Here is a 19,564-nt window from a genome sequence, read left to right on the forward strand (position 1 = left end):
TCTCCCTGCTAGGCATACAATCCTCCCCCACCCCCGTTGATTTTCATGGATTTTGTTTGCTTCCACTAACTAAGCCAACATGCAATGGCTACACTGTTGGACTTGGATGTGGGATATATCGTGGTTCAAATCTCTGTTCAGCTATGAATCTGATTTGGCAGCTTTGAGTAAGTCACTACCTAGGCCCCATCTACACTATACATTTAAAGCAGTAGCATACTACTTTGAACAGTCATTGCTTCCCCCAAATAATCCTGGTAACTGTGGCCTGATTTATTTATTTGTCACTTTTCTTCTCCAGCTGAACTCACAGTGACATATAGTCAATAGAAGATTAAAACCAGCAATGGAGGACGTCGTTATGCAACAGAAATTTATTATGTTAGAAATGCTGCCTGATTTATGGCAGATGTGTCTGAAGTCTGGATGCGACACAGAGATGGGGCCCTCTCCCGTTTCACTCAAAACTATCTCAGGACAGAAGTTTACACAACTGAACACAGTTTCCTTCTGAAAGGAGAAGGCTGCAGGACTTTCTGCAAGACTGGTCACAAAGAAGATATTTTCTGGTGATGGAGACACTCTCTGCGTTTTACTCTATGTGGCTTCACCGTGCTTTGCTCTTTAGGCTGTTCATATAGACTTATTATGATGGCGCAATGTGTCTGGATACAGCTTGAATATCCCCACTTTATAAATTGGCATTTGCCCTGTCAAACTAAAAACTTCTTACCTGCAAACGTTGATGAATATTGAGGAAATCCAGGTGTGTATTGAGGAAATCTGTATTGCGCTTGTGTAGCTGGATACCCTGAACCAGGGTACCCTGGAGGTGGTGCTGTAGGTGCAGGCTGGTTTGCTAGAAGGATGGGAAGACATTTAGGATTACTCTTGTATTACCCATCTCCTTTCCCCATGTGAGGCACTTACAAATTAATGCCCGATAATGACAACGACAGTGTTTAAAGAAATGTATCCATCGATTTCCACATAAAGCTGAAAACATAGCACCAAAACTCACAGATTAATTTACTGGGATTAAAATTTGATGGCTAACCAGTACTGAGAATTTTGACATTTGAATTCCAGGCTAGTCAAAATGCTAATTATTTGTAACATTTGTATTACATAAATTAGCTTTGTCTTTGTATGCTTACAAAGTGTTCAGTTTAATAAACTACCACTTTGATTCTGAAACGTTCAAACTAGTAGCAAGTTCTTGACATTTATCATGAAATTTCAAGAGGCAGCATTTTTTACCACAGTTTTAAAAACATGTATCAAATATATTTGATTGATTTATTCTTAACTGTAATATTGTTACAGCTGTTTTAGAGTGGCTGCCCAGGATCACACCCAGCGAGCCTGTATTTTATCTAAGAGGTGGCGATTTTACACGCCATGAAATCGATACGGATTAATATTCACAGCTTGCTAAGGAGAAAGCAGCAACTCAGTTCTATTTTACGATATCCCGAACAATACATACTGCACAGATTTTCAAAAGATCTATAACAGAAATAAATCTCATTTTTAAAGCCTCTAATGAACGATGTATAGTTCCATTTAGCAAGAGTGAGTGAGAATTAAATAAAAAAACAATAATTTGCTTTATGGAAAGAAGAAAGAAGCATCAGAGAACAGAGTAAGGTCAGTATAGAAATTGCTAGTATAAAGCAAAGCTTACAGAATTTTTTCACACAAACTGGAACATGCAGTGAGAAAGAGAGGCCAAAGCACTGTGATCCACAAAATCAAGACCTTTTCCTTCTTTTACGGAAGGGCTACTTACAGCCCCAAGACACAGCATTATTAGGCAGCAAATCTGTTTGCTTGTTATGATGCAGCTAAGAACAGCCGCTCCATCTTCTGCCACTACCAAAACCATCGTAATATACAAGTGTTTCATCAGTTGCACTGGTTCCTGTTCTACTTCCACGCTCAACTAAAAGTGCTGGTCCTTCATGTCTCTACATGTGCCTGTCCATATGTTAAGGCTTCAACAGAATCTCTTCTCCAGCATCCTGCCATTAGGGGACAGCAGACAACTACCAGGGAAAGAGCTTTCTTGGTGGTTCTTCTACAAGAGCTAAATTTACTGACCTTCTATTTCAGACAGACAATAAGAGCCAAAATAAGATAATTTGGCTACTCATGAAAGCAAAGCTTAACTGACCATCCATGGATATGCACATTCCAAGTTAAAACCTGGGCGGGGGGGGGGAGAGAACACATAAATGAAATGTAATCAAACTCACATTGCATTGCTACGGTTTCAGACATTTCTGAAAAATAAAGATATGCATGTTACAATATGCCCATACTTTTTTCTAGCATGTCAGATTGATTCATTTAGTTAGTTTGCTTTCTGGAATCATTGGCAAAAACAAAAGTGTTGCATTGGAACAGTGCTTTTGTAAAAATAATATAATCAGTAGAACAGCCGCTCCATCTTCTGCCACTACCAAAACCATGCTGAGAGGGCATTTGCTTAAACCTCAATTAAGGATTGTTTGCTAATTGATGGTAATTACTTAGTTGGATGAGGGCCAATGAACTGAAGCCAAATCCAGACACGACAGAAATGCTGGTGGACGGCTTGTCTGCCTGCGTAAGTGGTGCCTGGACTGGACAGGGTTGCATTCCCCTGTAGGTACAGACACACCACCTCAGGGTGCTCCTCGATCCATTTTTGCTTTCTACCAGTTTATTTTAGTATGCTAACTGTGACTCCACCTGAACAGAGGTCTATCCTGAGTTGTCTATACACTGGGAACCTCTAAAATAGGCTATGGTGATATGTTATACTTGGGACTTTTTCTGAAGATGGTTTGGAAAGTGCAGTTGAAAATACAGCTGCTAACGACACTGATCGTAATATACAAGTGTTTCATCAGTTGCACTGGTTCCTGTTCTACTTCCACGCTCAACTAAAAGTGCTGGTCCTTCATGTCTCTACATGTGCCTGTCCATATGTTAAGGCTTCAACAGAATCTCTTCTCCAGCATCCTGCCATTAGGGGACAGCAGACAACTACCAGGGAAAGAGCTTTCTTGGTGGTTCTTCTACAACAAGAGCTAAATTTACTGACCTTCTATTTCAGACAGACAATAAGAGCCAAAATAAGATAATTTGGCTACTCATGAAAGCAAAGCTTAACTGACCATCCATGGATATGCACATTCCAAGTTAAAACCTGGGCGGGGGGGGGGAGAGAACACATAAATGAAATGTAATCAAACTCACATTGCATTGCTACGGTTTCAGACATTTCTGAAAAATAAAGATATGCATGTTACAATATGCCCATACTTTTTTCTAGCATGTCAGATTGATTCATTTAGTTAGTTTGCTTTCTGGAATCATTGGCAAAAACAAAAGTGTTGCATTGGAACAGTGCTTTTGTAAAAATAATATAATCAGTAGAGACTACTTTGCTTTCAAAAGGAAACTTGTGGAGTAATGAAATAATCCACTGAGACACATACTAACAAGAAACGAAGCACGTTCAGAGATGGCAAGCAGAATTTCAATTCCAGATAAATTTCATAGCTCTGAATCTTAAGATTTCGACAGTATAGCCATATGCTTATTCAAGTTTGGTCAGTTCCATCTTCACAGCCGTTCTTTAAATACTCAGTGCTCATTTCCATTAAAATTCCATGTATTCTTCCCCAGGTATGTATGTTTCAATTGCAGTTTTCTCATCTTATAAAAGCATTAAAGAATTCTCATAATTTCTGAAAACTAGTTGCAGAAAGGTTATATCAGATAACATTTCTTCTGTACAACTACTGTTTGCAATATTATAGGTTGTTTCCAGATAAACTATATTTTGAGGCTACATCCCTATTTGTTTGCTCAAAGTATGTGGGGACGTTAGAAAACACTGGCTATTTATTAAACATTCATTGTTTGCATTGCATTAAGCAATCGTTTCCAACACATTTTCCCATCACTGTTGTTATTACAAAAGTCCACTTTTGAAGAGAATTGGATTTGTTGTGCCAGTGTGCCAAATTAGCTTTAATTGTGCAGCCTGAATTTGCTGGTATGTGACTGAATCCCACCTGAGAATAGCAACAGTCTGGAAACACCCATAGTTCTTCTACATGGTAGCTCATGTGGAGGGTCCCTAGTATCCTAACATGCATGAAAAATATCCTAAATCCATAGCAGTCCTGTCTCTGAAGTGTATGAAGCTATATCATTTAAATAATTTTTTTACTGCTTTATAGTTAAAAAAATCTCAAAGTGCTTTGCAACCTGAATTAAAGCATCAAATAAAGCATTACCAAATATCAAAATAAAATATTACATATGAAGGCCAAATATAAAATATATTCACTAATAGGAAAAAAAACCTTGTGGTTTAAGAACATACGTATAGCCAACAGATATTTCTATTAAACTTTAAAAAGCAGGGAAATTGGGCAGCTATAGTGAATGCACCAGGGGAGCAAGAGACCTGACCTCCTCTCTGAGATATTGGACTACCCTACAAATTTGTCAAAAAGCAAACACAATTTGTGTTGGTCTTTCACAGTCCAATCCGCTTTCTGTATAGCTTGGAAGAATTTGGTAACGTGCCTCTGGCTGTATAATATTTACAGCAGCATAACAAACAGGAGAGAGCCAGTGTGGTGTAGTGGTTAAGGTGTTGGACTACAGGGTTCAAATCCCCACACAGCCATGAAGCTCACTGTCTCTCAGCCTCAGAGGAAAGCAATGGTAAGCCCCCTCTGAATACTGCTTACCATGAAAACCCTATTCATAGGGTCGCCCATAAGTCGGAATTGACTTGAAGGTGTCTATTTCATTTTTTTCAATGAACAGGAAAACAAATTATTGTCTTAAACATAAAAACATTATGGATAAAAAACAAATGCAAAAATACAGTAAATACCACACAACAGCATCATCAGTAACTAAATAAAATAACAGCAATAGAAGCTGTATGAACCCTTCTCCCACATTGTGCCTTCCCAACTCCATATCCTCTACCAAATACATCCTTAGCAATACTCCACATCCAAGCTCTGAGCAACCACACAGATAACAAATCCCCAGCCAGCCAGTTATAAAAGAAAAAATGTTTGGTCTACAAAAAAACACAGTAGCATTAAACATAATTGGCAACCACCTCATTCAGCTCCCTCCATCTAGGGCAATATACTGTCACACGAACAGCAACATAACCACTCTCTCCAGTCTCGCACCCAGATAGGGCTGTACTTGTTCATACTGCACGGTACTGATTGAGCAACTCTGAAACACACAAAAATATGACAACCCAAACTCTCACCCTGGTCAGCAAAAACACAATGCCCATTACCACCCAATAATACATCATTCCCTTTCTCCTGCCAAATGATACATTCATCAGTACAAAATTAAAGGGGATGATGCCCTCACAGAGACCTCAAAGGGCTGCCCTGCAGAAACCTTCTTCTCTGATCTGTGGGCTGGAGGCGAGTCAAACTGCTCAGATGTTTCCATTATCCTTTTCTGTAATCAGTAACAGCATCCAGGCTGACTGGAAACCTAGGAACAGGGTGGGCAAGCGGATGCAATGGTCTATTTCCTGTCCCAGCAGTGCTCACTAGCAGCAATGAAGTGGGGGTGGGGAGCAAATGGAAAGGTCTCTTTCAGTGGGAATGGTTCTGTTTCTAAAATATGTGTTACTAGAGGCATGTAGTTATTTGGTTCATTATCTGGAGAAAAATGACAAGGTTTCACTCAGTAGAGAAAAACACAAGAGTGTATTTCCTTCCTGAAGGAACAAAGGAGCCAAGGTCTGTTTGTTTAAAAAATGGACCAAAGGACAGAAATTTGAAAAATGGAACCATTTCTCACTTATCTGCATATAACTGAGAACCACACAGCTTGTGCGGAAACCCCTAGGGACAGAGGTTTCGAAAACAGAGGTGTCAACTGGCACTTCAGGAAATAAGCAGAGGAAATATTTTATACTATTGCTATAAGACCGAATACTGGCTCTCACAACTGTAGCATCAGCAGACACTGTATTAGACAAGACAGCTGTGTGAACTGATTCTAATAGGTAGCAGAAATGGCACAGGTCACTTCTGGATGACTTGTTTATTGAGCATTCATTCTGATTTGTTTGCACAGATACTGCAATGATCTGATCTGATACTGCATCAATGAAGTGTCACCCTATTATTTCCAGTACATTTTGCCATCATGGCAAAAAAAAGACTATTTTGGGAGGGAAGCAGGTTTGTTGTACAAGAGCGCCAATCAACTCTAATTGTGTAACCTAAATTTGCTGGTAAGCGATTGTGACAATTTTTGGATGGGATTCAATCTGGAAGTGCTCAAAATCCCTACACAAGTCAGTTGTGTGAGAAACGGTGATCATGCTAAACCAGTCAATGCTGCACCAGTCAATGCTGCTGCCTAAATCCATATTCTCAGTCAAAAAACGTCTTCCAAAAAGTATACCAAAAATCAAGTCAAATTGCTGTCACATGAACCTACTCTCAGAACCATCCTGGAAGGCCGTGCAAATCATCCTCTAGGACAAACCACTGAAACAAATTCCAGTCTCAAGTGTTCATGTTCTCCTTACTTTATTTCTCAACAATCCTTACTTTTCTGAGAAATTACCTAATATTCAGTGTTGCCAGGGAGACAACCAGGGTGGAAACCAGGACTAATTGCAGGGCGGAAACAAGGACTAATTACTAGTGCAAATTTAAGTAGAATAAAAACACTTTCTATAGAGAAAAAATAAAAGGGTTTTCTCAGACTCTACTTTTAACCGCTTTCTTTGCTCATGGGAGCAATCTTCTCAGAAACACTTTATTTTGTCTGAATCATTCCATTACAGCAGACTGCATAATCACCAAAAAGTTGCCTTAATGTAAGACATCACTTAGTTGAACTCAGTTCCCATGTTAGGAGGCTGGTCCCTTAGGGCTAATGGGGCACTGCCCCTCCCCCGTTAAAATACAAGAGGCCCAATAAGTATTGGCATTAAAGACCCACCTGTGTACACAAGCATTCCCCTGAACTTGAACTTCTGATCAAACTGCATTCCAATGCACACTTACTTGGGAGTAAGTCTCATTGAACCCATGAAGCTTAAGGATTGCAGCCCTAGTTGTTTGAATTGTTTTTAACTGTTCTAATTTTTATGCTTTTTAACTGACTTGTTTTATTCTATATATTAAGTATGGATGTTTTTATGCTTTGATGAAATTGTTTTATTGTGTATTTAATTATGTATGGATTTCATAACTGAAACCGCATAGAGGCCATTTTGGCATGTAAGTGGCATTTAAATTGATTAATATCACCGCCACCATCACCACAATTACCTGTCTGCCATTAAGCCAGCATCCATCTGCCTGCCTTCTTACAGCAAATCCAGGAGGTGGCACAGGGACACTGCCTGTCAGTTTCCTCCTGGTGGAACTCAGCAGAGAGGAGGATGGGGACAAAACTAGAATTAGTTGGCTCTGCGTCGCATTGGCTCTGGTTCCACTTACTGTTCGTCTCTCTGCTTTCTACCTTGCCACTTCTGGTGAGTTATTGCACTCACAATAACAGACCACAGTAGTATGATAATAAAGTGACACAAAGTAATATTTAAACTAGCCATTAAATATGGAAGTTGATTTAGCACTAATTATGCTGGCTCTTGAAGACACACCTGATGTTTGCACATCAAGCCATAAATCATGGCTTACCATGAATAAGCAGCGTACTAATGCATGCTGTTGAATTACTCCCATTTTGCTCCTCCCTTTGATGAGTTAGGAGCAACAAACCTTGGCTTACACTTGTAAGCCTTACAATGACGTACAAGCCAGTGCTCATCGTTTGTATGTAACTGGATAGGGGTGAATGCACCTTCCTTGTCCTCCTAGATCTCTCAGCGGCTTTTGATACTGTTGACCACGGTATCCTTCTGGACCGTCTGGAGAGGTTAGGCATAGGGGGCACTGTATTGCAGTGGTTCCGCTCCTTCCTCTCTGGTAGGTACCAGAGAGTGGCACTGGGGGACAAGGTTTCGGATCCTTGGCCTCTCACTTGTGGGGTGCCACAGGGTTCTATCCTCTCCTCGATGCTGTTCAACATCTATATAAAGCCTCTGGGGTCTATTGTGATGTTCCTGTATTAATGTATATATGGTAAGTGCTGTTTGTATAGAAGATACATGGTAAGTGGAATGAAAGAGGAGGGGGGAGTAAATGAGCAGTAGAATGCTGGATGATTGGCTGAGTGTTTGGATGGCTGAGAGTATAAATGGAAGGATGACAGTTGAATCTGGGTGGACGTGAGTGGGTTGTTTTGGTGGAGTTTGGAGGTGGGTGTGAGTTGGTGTATGTCAGGAGAGTGTGGAGAAAGAGGGAGGTGGAGTTCGGATTAGTAATAAGTCAAATATCACAGTAATAGATGAAACCATAAGCTTGTAGATCATTATCAAAGTTATCTTGTTATTAATGTTATTTAATAAATACTATTTTGGTTTACCGAAGGCCTGATCCTTGGCTGGGGTTTCACAGACCAGAAGGGAGGGTAAGGTAATAACCAAGGCTGAAGGGAAACAGTAACAAATGGTGGCAGCGGTGAAGAGGAGAAGATAACATTATAAGTATCCAGAGCAACCCCGAGTTATGAGTTATCTGCATTGATACAAGGGGGTTGGGAACAGCATAGGCACGCAGTCACAAATGTAACCGAATAGAGAGACTCTGGGAACATTGGTTGTAGAACGTGACTGGTGGTGCTGCCTAGCAGGGGGATCTATTGAGATCTGTGCTAGAGCGGAGAGAGAAACCATAAAAAAGGACAGTCCGGACTGGTGGAGTCCCTGGTGGTGCCTATTGAAAGGCAGTAGCCACGAGCAGGTAGGAACCTGACAGGGAGAGCCAGAGAAGGGCGTCACAAGGTTTCGGATCCTTGGCCTCTCACTTGTGGGGTGCCACAGGGTTCTATCCTCTCCTCGATGCTGTTCAACATCTATATAAAGCCTCTGGGGGCTATCATCAGAGGATTTGGGCTGCAGTGTCATCAGTATGGTGATGACACGCAGTTCTACCTCTCATTCAAGTCCTCACCGAGGTTAGCTGTAGAAACCCTGTCCAAGTGCCTGGAGTCGGTGAGTGGCTGGATGGGAAGGAATAAGCTGAGGCTGAACCCTGACAAAACCAAGGTACTGTTCGTGGGAGACAGGGAAGGGTTGGGGGATCTTAATCTGGTCCTCAATGGGGTACAATTGCCCCTGAAAGACCAGATCCACAGCCTGGGGGTCATTCTTGACTCCCAGCTGTCCATGGAGGCTCAGGTCTCGGCTGTGAGCCGGGCAGCGCTGTATCAACTCCATCTGATACAGAGGCTGCGCCCCTACCTTCCCAACCATCTGCTCCCATTGGTGGTACATGCCCTTGTCTCCTCTCGCCTAGACTACTGTAATGTGCTGTATGTGAGGTTACCCTTGAAAACGGTCTGGAAGCTGCAACTGGTACAGAATGCAGTGGCTCGCCTGATCAAAGGCAGCCGCTGGCGAGATCACATCACTCCAGTGCTGAAGGAGTTGCACTGGTTGCCGGTTATTTTCCAGGCCCAATTCAAGGTGTTGGTTTTGACCTTTAAAACCCTATATGGTCTTGGCCCAGTTTATCTGAAAGAGCACCTCCAGCTTCATCAAGGATGCCACGCAACAAGATCAGCCTCAAAAGGCCTCCTCTCTATCCCACCAGTTAGACTGGTGAGGACTAGGGAGAGGGCTTTTTCTATTGTGGCTCCCACTCTGTGGAATTCCCTCCCTAACGATCTCACCCCGCTATGGTGAGCTTCCGCCGGGCCTTGAAGACCTGGCTCTTCAGACAGGCTTTTGGGGTGGGTTAGGTTGTTTATATTGTTGAGATTTTAATGTTTTAATGTATTTGTATGTTTTTATTCTGTACGTCGCCCAGAGTGGCTGGACAACCAGCCAGATGGGTGACTAATAAATCTAATAAATAAAATAAAAATAAAATAAACCAAGGCTTGCCGTTTGTTGCTCCCAACTTGATGAAGGGAGAAGTGACTCTGTAGCATGCACTGTCATGTTTATGGCTTACAATGATGTACAAACATGGGCATTTTTAAAGGCCTTCACAAATACACAGCAAATGTCTGACCTTAGCCCACCAGTGTGAAAGTTCTGTGGAAATGTAAATAGTCCCCCCCTTTTCTAATGTGTTAATTTTGTTTGAAGTTTTTTATAATGTTGACTTGCAATATTGGCAGAGATCTGAAGAGCCACATTACTTCCATGTGCCTAAAACAGCATCACTATTCTGCCACACAGAGCCTGCTTTTGTCATTATTAACAAACTTCAAAAGAAATTGAGTACAACCTTTTGTTCAAAAACAAAGATAAATTCTATGAGATCTTTATCATCTATCTTAGATTTGTATCCCACCTTTCTTGCATCATGGGAATCAAAGCCGCATTCACACCATACATTTATGCCACTTCAACCAGTCATGGCTTCCCCCAAAGAATCCTGAGAAGGGTAGTTTGTGAAGGATGCTGAGAGTTGTTAGGAGATCCCTATTCCCCTCATAGAGCTGCAATTCCTCAAGTGGTTTAACAGTCAGTCCCTTCTTCCCAGGGAACTGTAACTCTATTAGGATAATACATGTCTCTTAACAACTCTCAGCACACTTCACAAACTACACTTCCCAAGATTCTTTCGGGGAAGCCATGACTGTTTAAAGTGGGATATTAGTGGGATAAATGTATGGTGTGAATGCGGTCCAAGTCAGCTAACATGGGGTTCCCAGGAGATCTCCCAGCCAGTCAGCGCCCAAGCTCACATCCACTTAGTTTCTTCAAAAGTGATAGCCTCATGTACCTTCAGACCATACCCTGAGGCTTTGGATTCTGTCTGCTATGAAGTACTACTTTAGGGAGAGGGCTGTAGCTCAGTGGAAGAGGATCTGCTTTGCATGCAGATGGTCCCAGGTTCTGGCATCTCCACATATAGCTGGAAAAGAATCCTGCCTGAAATCCCGGAGAGCTGCTGCCAGTCAGTGCAGACAATACTGAGCTAGATAGTCTGACTCAATAGAAAGCAGCTTCCTGCGTTCCTGTGGGGAGGTGATGCGTGCAAGAAAAAAGTAAAAGAAACATTCTTAGTCTCCTGTGTTCATAAATTAGTATTTTATTATTAATTTATTAACAGCAACAACAGATGATGGTAATGATGTTTAGATACTTTAGATTATTTTATAAAGCACCTAAATATTCCTAAGCACTTCATAACAGTAAAAATAAACAAATAAATAAAGAGAATCAGGCATGTCCTGCCCTCAAGTTTACAATTTAAGATAAATGATTCTTAAGTAAAAATGTATGGGAGGCAATGGGAAAACAAGTTTAGATACGAAAGCTTCTAGTTGTGTTATCATCAGGTGGAACGGTCATGGAACAGACAGTTTCAAGAGCAAAGACGCCAAAGAGCATTTGAGCCCATGGACTACAGCATTCTGTTCCACCTTTCCCTCAACTGCAATCAATAGTAATTTAAGAGAGCAACACATCAAAGCACTCACCAGCTACAAGGGACTAATCAATCCAAAAAGTAAGTGTGTGTGTGTATGTATGTGTGTGTGTGTGTGTGTGTGTGTATGTGTGTGTTATGTCTTAATCCTTGGATGAAACCACTGTCAAATTTTGACTATAATTATATAAGAGATCACAACATACTCCAGGCAGCTATCCTGTACCCACTTATCTGGGAGTAAGCCCCATTAAGCTCTATGAGACTTCCTTCTAGGTAAACATGCATAGGTTGTGCTGGTCATAACATTTCCCAGTGGAATATGGTTCTTGCCATTCAAAGATATATTGGCCAGGGAGTTGCCAACATTGTGCCCATGGGTGCAATGGCATCCGTGAGGTTTTCTGCTGGCACCCACAAAGCATCTGATCTCCCCACAATCAATGCCTCCTTGTTAATGAGCTGACAAGGGTGGTTACTTTTCCCTTCTTGGAAAGTATGTATTGCTGAAAGAGGAACCTCAGAGGAGTGATACTCTGTCCCACTTCCTCTTTCAGTTCTTTTCAAGGCTCAGATCCAATTTATACTGTTTGCTTGGAAAAGCAAATATTATCCACGTGCAATTTCTCTTTTTGCCTCTTGGGGCAGGATGGCTGACCTGGGAGAGGGGAAAAGTAAAGGACCAGAACGGGATGGTGTTCATAGCACTCGCTAAAAAACCCAAATGTGCACACAGATCCAAAAAGGTTAGCAACCCCTGTATTGGGTAATAACAAGAAAATATACAACAGCAGTAGGAAATCATACTTGCTATAGAAAAGAAGGATGACTTGGGGCTTGAGAGAGCTCAAGAGGTTGCCTTATACTGAGTCACACCCACTGGTCCATCTAGCTTAGTATTGTCTATACTGAGTCCTAACCGCAGCTCTCCAGGGTTCCAGACAGGGTTCTCTCCCAATCTGATGTGGAGATGCTGCAGATTGAACCTGGGACTTCATGCAAGCAAAACAGATGCACTGTCATTCAGTTATGAATGGCCCTTCCCCCTCTGCTGGGCCTCCTTTTTCTATTAGTGGAATCACCTGGCAACGGGAACAGGCAGCTGTAGAGTGAGTGTCTGCCATTTTGATTTCCTTTAGAAATGCCTCAAAGTGACACAACAATGTAGGCATGGTGGGGAATTAAACAGACAGGTTGACCCAGCCTTCAGGTGCTGCTTGGAGTGCCAGGCTGGACACATTTGAAAAAAGACGGGTTCAAGCCAGTTACCAGCCACCAAGGCAGCTTCCCAAAAATGCCAGGTGCTGATGCCAGCTGGGATGGAAGACAACAGCAACAGAAACAGCACTAAAGCACCCATCCACTTGCAAGAATCAGACAATGCAGCAGTTCTCATTAGCGAATGACAAGCCAGTTCAGCAATAATTCACTCTCCAATATTCACTAATAGGCAAAAAAACCTTGCGGTTTAAGAACATACCTATAGCCAACAGATATTTCTATCAAACTTTAAAAAGTAGGGATATTGGGCAGCTATAGTGAATGCACCAGGGAGCAGGAGATCTGACCTCAAAATGCAAACACAATTTGGGTTGATCTTTCACAGTCCAATCCACTTGCTTTGGAGCTTGGAAGAATTTGATAACGTGCCTCTGAGCATATGGGGAGTGGTGGAAACACCTGCAATCAACCCAAATAACAGAAACATGTGCTGTGCTGATCTTGTTTTAGCAAGGAGGAAGCAACAATATTAAAACAGTTGATATCGTTCAGATAGTCACTTTAAATATGTTTGATTTACTTTGCAATTTTAGTGACGTTTCCTACAGTAAAGCATTTTCTTTTGTTTCTGTTTCTGTGAAATACAGCAACACTTTGCAACACTAAAAAAAAAGCTCCAAAAACAATTATGGAGCAATGGCACTGACTATTCTAAAGAATAGTGTCCAATGGACATGGGAAGTGTCTGTTTGCATAAAACGGCGGGAGGTGAAATATATTCTAGCAAACTTCTAGGTGTGCTCTATGTTGTTAATTCACCATGTCTACCTTTCCTTAAGTGTAGTAGTTTAAGCATAGCAGGCTGAAAACAGGCATCTTGGGCAGATTGTTTGTTTTTTCCGACAGCTAGAGTCATTGCTTAAGGAGCAACATATTGTAATCAAGTCTGATTTTACATCAAACTGCTGTTTCAGATTCAACTGTTAATGTGCCCCAAAATGAAAATGGAGCATAACCTCTAGTTTGAAACATAAAAGGCTGCCTTCACCATCACATGACATTGACCAATAAAAAGGCTTTGAAATTAATAAAAATAAATCTGACACAGATTTCTAGGATAATGAGAGAAATAATTTTTTTTAGGTTAGATTCTCTGTAGAAACAGTAGTAACACAGAAAAGAACAGAACAGAAAGGAACCAAAGTAAGAACACCAACAAACATACATCTTTGGAGATGGCAAGTGTTGCCACCACTCCCCATATGCCCAGAGTCACGTTACCAAATTCTTCCAAGCTACACAGGAAGTGGATTGGACTGTGAAAGACCAACACAAATTGTGTTTGCATTTTGACAAATTTGTAGGGTAGTCCAATATCTCAGAGAGGAGGTCAGGTCTGTACTATTGTGGGCTACCTCAACATCGAAAGTGCTCCATAGGTGGCTGCCTGCCTTCAGTTTGTGTGTGTAATGGTTTTGTAAATGTTTGTAATTGTTTAGACCTGTCAGTGCAAAACACAACATGGTGATACACAGACTATTTCCTTATTCACTAATAGGAAAAAACCTTGCGGTTTAAGAAAGCACCTATATCCAACAGATATTTCTATCAAACCTACAAATTTGTCAAAATGCAAACACAGTTTGGGTTGGTCTTTCACAGTCCAATCCACTTTCTGTGTAGCTTGGAAGAATCTGGTAACGTGCATCTGAGCATTTGTAGGGCAGTACAATATCTCGGAGAGGTGGTCAGGTCTCCTGCTCCCCTGGTGCATTCACTATAGCTGCCCAATTTCCCTGCTTTTTAAAGTTTGATAGAAATATCTGTTGGCTATAGGTACGTTCTTAAACCTCAAGGATTTTTGCCTATTAGTGAATTAATTAAAAATCAGCCAGACATTTAACTTTAAACTGCAGAAGATGAAGGTCAGAGTATGGGTCAAGGTCTGTAATAGAATTACAGGTACTTTGTGAACATGGCTGATTTTTAATTAATTTCAACAAATTATGAGAACTCTGATGTAAAAAAGTCCAACAGGGGTCTGTTTTTACCCCTCTCCTTTTACACTTTGAACTTTTGATTCTCTCTGGCTGTTTTGTATATCACCATGAAAATTTAGAGGGTCGTTAAGCAAGCTTTTCTGAGTTCAGGACTATAAGTTTTGTAAGGTTTTGTTTTGGAATGAGCTTATGGGAAGCATCAGAATGGCATGGGGAGTATTTTCAATTTCACATTGGAATGTGAAAAATCCATGTTGACTATAGTATACAGCCACTCAAGTGGCTGCATAATACAGGCAGAAACTATTTTGTTACCTTCCTTTCATGTTAAGAAGCTTTACTTTGCAATAGTTTTAATATCTTTGCTGTCTGTGAGTTCTTTTGTGAGACAAAAGTACTGGAGTCCTCATCCAGATCCAAGGAAAAACAAGCAAAATATCAGAGCTTCAACCCCCAGCAAAAAGAGTGCAATCCTACACACTAGAAATGGAGAAACCTGTGGCTCTCCCAGTGTTGCTGGGCTCCAAATGCCTTCAACCCCACCCAGCATGGCCAATGGTCAGGGCTGATGGGAGTTTTACTGCAGCACAATCTGGAGGACCCCAGCTTTGATACATAAATATCCTATCCCACCCATTGTCCCAAACGAGGCTCAGTCTGCACACATCCCATAGGAAGGTTCAAAGGGGACTCAAGTCATCCGTCATTTCAGCTAGATAAGGGCCAAAGCGTGAAGAACATGGGCAACTCAGCTAAGTGGTCCAGCTAATGGTCCTCTCTGTTACTTTTATGAGGGTTGAAATTTGTGGGACTGATGTTAGATTCTCTGGAGACAGTCAAATCTATTCTGTCACTCCCTCCCCCCATCTCTTACCATATGAAACAGCTGCCAGGGACTGCAGGTAGTGTGTGTGTGTTGGTTGTTTTGCTCAAAATTATACCATCACCCACAAACATTCCACTCCAGAAGTGAACAATACACACTCCTTTGTTTTGTTTTGCTCCCCCCCCCCTTTTCTCTTTTGTGAAAATCATGAAGAAAAGCTACTGGATTGTACCACCCTAACCCACTGATCCAAGGGTTTGGATCCTAACAGAACTTAACTCAAGGAACCTCATGGAAAGGAAGTTTACAGCTTCTCCCCTCCCCTCAGCCGCCCTCTGGGGCCTCCAAAACGTCTCTCTCCAAAAAGTATCCCTGGACAATTGGGATGCGACACAGGGGTGGCATTATTATTTTGTTACTATTTGTTACAGCTATTTGTCGGGTTTGCTTGTTTTGACACCACAGTGTCTCAAAGCGACTTGAGTAATAAAAATAAACAAAACACACACACACACACACACACACACATTTTAAAACCACATTTTAGAAACAGCAATAAAACGACGATAGGGCTACTGGGAGAAAGAAGGGATGGGAAACGTTCCTTCTGTGAACTTAAGGCATTGATCGTAGGATCCAAGCCAATGCTGTTGTTGTTTTAAGTCGAAGTAAATGCAAAATAACAATAACAACAGCAATTATAATATTCTTTTGATTAAAAAAAAAGACAACTATGATGATCATTCGAGGTTCGGTTTCCACCCTGTTGTGGCGACACGAGATCTGTGTCTGTCCAAGTCAACAGCTCACTAACAGGCAGATACCAACAAGTGAAGCTTTACTCGGCATTCAAGGAGGGGGAAAGCTTCGCCCATCGGTTTTTTTGCCTGTCCCGAGTCACGAACGGGTTAAAGGAACCGATCCGCGACCTTCCTCCTCTTCGCCGTTCTGTTTCCTCGCAACTTTCTGGGAGAAGTAAAACCTGCAGCTGGTAACTGGACGAGCCAAGTGAGTAAAAACACGAAGAACCAGCTCCACTCTCAGCACACCATCCTTAAGTTTCTGCTAATTATTTTTTTTCTAAATGGGGGTGGGAAATCAGTACCTTGGTGGTCTCGACTCGACCTTCTTCTCTACTCAACTGCAGGCTAAGAATATCCCAAGGTGATTGGGTGGGGGCCTCTGTACTGAGCCGTCCTTGCATGTAGTGCAGTGTTCTGCAGCTCGACACAAACAGCTACAGTGCAGCGCAATGCAGTGCAGCGCGGCGGGGAGGACGGGGAGGAGATAGTGAAGAACACGAAAACAGGAAAAGGAAAAAAAAAAGCAGAGTCAGAAGTGGGAGGGAGAAATGTCGACGAGAGACCAAGAGGAGGGGTGAGCAACGCTGCCAAAGAAGGAATGGCCCACCCCTGGTCCCACCGCTGGCTCGATTCGTCTCCTTTAGTAGATCGATTTTATAACAACATTTCCTTTATAAGGAGTAGCTGTGCTTCATTTCTAAAATTAGGACTTCGGGAATTTGAAGGCACCCAAGGCTGTGAACGGTTGCGCAGTGATGAGGCAAGCCAGTTCTGCACTTGCTCAGGGGCATGCCCAACTCTGTTATCCACATGTTCGCATGTTTGCAATCTCCGATTGCAAATAGGCCAGAACACCTGCAAAATTAAATCTCTTTTGCATGCAGGCGATGACCGGAGCAATATCTAGGTACACACTTAAATGATTTTTTTTACAGTCCAGAATATATAGCTTCGCAGTTACACTTTTCATAGGAAGCTGCCTTATACTGGGCTAGATCATTGGTCCATTTAGCTTAGTAATGTCTACACTGACTGGCCCCCTCGCTGGATCGTCACCTTATAGTGGTGAGTGGGCTTGCATGTTCCAATGAACCCTGTAAGCAATGCCATTGGGAGTCATGTACTCCCAGCAGGGTCACCCATGGCGGTAAGGTCAAGGGAGAGGAACCACACAGGGAGTCTTTCCAAGCCCCATCTGGAGAAATGGGGTATTGAACCTGGGGCCTTCTGCATAAGAACATAAGAAGAGCCTGCTGGATCAGGCCAGTGGCCCATCTAGTCCAGCATCCTGTTCTCACAGTGGCCAACCAGGTGCCTGGGGGAAGCCCGCAAGCAGGACCCGAGTGCAAGAACACTCTCCCCTCCTGAGGCTTCCGGCAACTGGTTTTCAGAAGCATGCTGCCTCTGACTAGGGTGGCAGCAGCCATCACAGCTAGTAGCCATTGATAGCCCTGTCCGCCATGAATTTGTCTAATCTTCTTTTAAAGCCATCCAAGCTGGTGGCCATTACTGCATCTTGTGGGAGCAAATTCCATTGTTTAACTATGCACTGAGTAAAGAAGTACTTCCTTTTGTCTGTCCTGAATCTTCCAACATTCAGCTTCTTTGAATGTCCACGAGTTCTAGTATTATGAGAGAGGGAGAAGAACTTTTCTCTATCCACTTTCTCAATGCCATGCATAATTTTATACACTTCTATCATGTCTCCTCTGACCCGCCTTTTCTCTAAACTAAAAAGCCCCAAATGCTGCAACCTTTCCTCGTAAGGGAGTCGCTCCATCCCCTTGATCATTCTGGTTGCCCTCTTCTGAACCTTTTCCAACTCTATAATATCCTTTTTGAGATGAGGCGACCAGAACTGTACACAGTATTCCAAATGCGGCCGCACCATAGATTTATACAACGGCATTATATCGGCTGTTTTATTTTCAATACCTTTCCTAATTATCGCTAGCATGGAATTTGCCTTTTTCACAGCTGCCGCACACTGGGTCGACATTTTCATCGTGCTGTCCACTACAACCCCGAGGTCTCTCTCCTGGTCGGTCACCGCCAGTTCAGACCCCATGAGCGTATTTGTGAAATTAAGATTTTTTGCTCCAATATGCATAATTTTACACTTGTTTATATTGAATTGCATTTGCCATTTTTCTGCCCATTCACTCAGTTTGGAGAGGTCTTTTTGGAGCTCTTCGCAATCCCTTTTTGTTTTAACAACCCTGAACAATTTAGTGTCATCAGCAAACTTGGCCACTTCACTGCTCACTCCTAATTCTAGGTCATTAATGAACAAGTTGAAAAGTACAGGTCCCAATACCGATCCTTGAGGGACTCCACTTTCTACAGCCCTCCATTGGGAGAACTGTCCGTTTATTCCTACTCTCTGCTTTCTGCTTCTTAACCAATTCCTTATCCATAAGAGGACCTCTCCTCTTATTCCATGACTGCTAAGCTTCCTCAGAAGCCTTTGGTGAGGTACCTTGTCAAACGCTTTTTGAAAGTCTAAGTACACTATGTCCACTGGATCACCTCTATCTATATGCTTCTTGACACTCTCAAAGAATTCTAATAGGTTACTGAGACAGGACTTTCCCTTGCAGAAGCCATGCTGGCTCTGCTTCAGCAAGGCTTGTTCTTCTATGTGCTTAGTTAATCTAGCTTTAATAATACTTTCTACCAGTTTTCCAGGGACAGAAGTTAAGCTAACTGGCCTGTAATTTCCGGGATCCCCTCTGGATCCCTTTTTGAAGATTGGCATTACATTTGCCACTTCCCAGTCCTCAGGCACGGAGGAGGACCCAAGGGACAAGTTACATATTTTAGCTAGGAGATCAGCAATTTCACATTTGAGTTCTTTGAGAACTCTCGGGTGGATGCCATCCGGGCCCGGTGATTTGTCAGTTTTTATATTGTCCATTAAGCTTAGAACTTCCTCTCTCGTTACCACTATTTGTCTCAGTTCCTCAGAATCCCTTCCTGCAAATGTTAGTTCAGGTTCAGGGATCTGCCCTATATCTTCCACTGTGAAGACAGATGCAAAGAATTCATTTAGCTTCTCTGCAATCTCCTTATCGTTCTTTAGTACACCTTTGACTCCCTTATCATCCAAGGGTCCAATTGTCTCCCTAGATGGTCTCCTGCTTTGAATGTATTTATAGAATTTTTTGTTGTTGGTTTTTATGTTCTTAG

At 42.1% G+C, this 19,564-nt stretch overlaps 1 protein-coding gene across 3 annotated transcripts in view; it reads right to left on the reverse strand.

Moving 5' to 3' along the window:
- The window catches only part of LOC133389391 (phospholipid scramblase 1-like), a 29,411-nt gene extending 12,535 nt beyond the window's left edge, over window positions 1-16,876 (reverse strand). The window contains exons 1-4 of one of the 3 annotated variants that reach the window (XM_061636961.1): window positions 16,678-16,874; window positions 3,247-3,273; window positions 2,259-2,285; window positions 734-859 (exon numbers count right to left, since the gene is read on the reverse strand). In XM_061636961.1, coding sequence (XP_061492945.1) covers window positions 734-859; window positions 2,259-2,283 — 151 coding nt within the window. In that variant the 5' untranslated portion in view covers window positions 2,284-2,285; window positions 3,247-3,273; window positions 16,678-16,874. Of the gene's footprint in view, window positions 1-733; window positions 860-2,258; window positions 2,286-3,246; window positions 3,274-5,143; window positions 5,169-16,677 lie in introns of those variants that run through there. The other 2 variants (XM_061636962.1, XM_061636963.1) reach the window with 2 other exon arrangements.
- Between the last annotated feature and the right edge of the window lie 2,688 nt (window positions 16,877-19,564).

This window comes from Rhineura floridana, chromosome 7 (assembly GCF_030035675.1).
Source record: "Rhineura floridana isolate rRhiFlo1 chromosome 7, rRhiFlo1.hap2, whole genome shotgun sequence".
Lineage (NCBI taxonomy): Eukaryota > Metazoa > Chordata > Lepidosauria > Squamata > Rhineuridae > Rhineura > Rhineura floridana.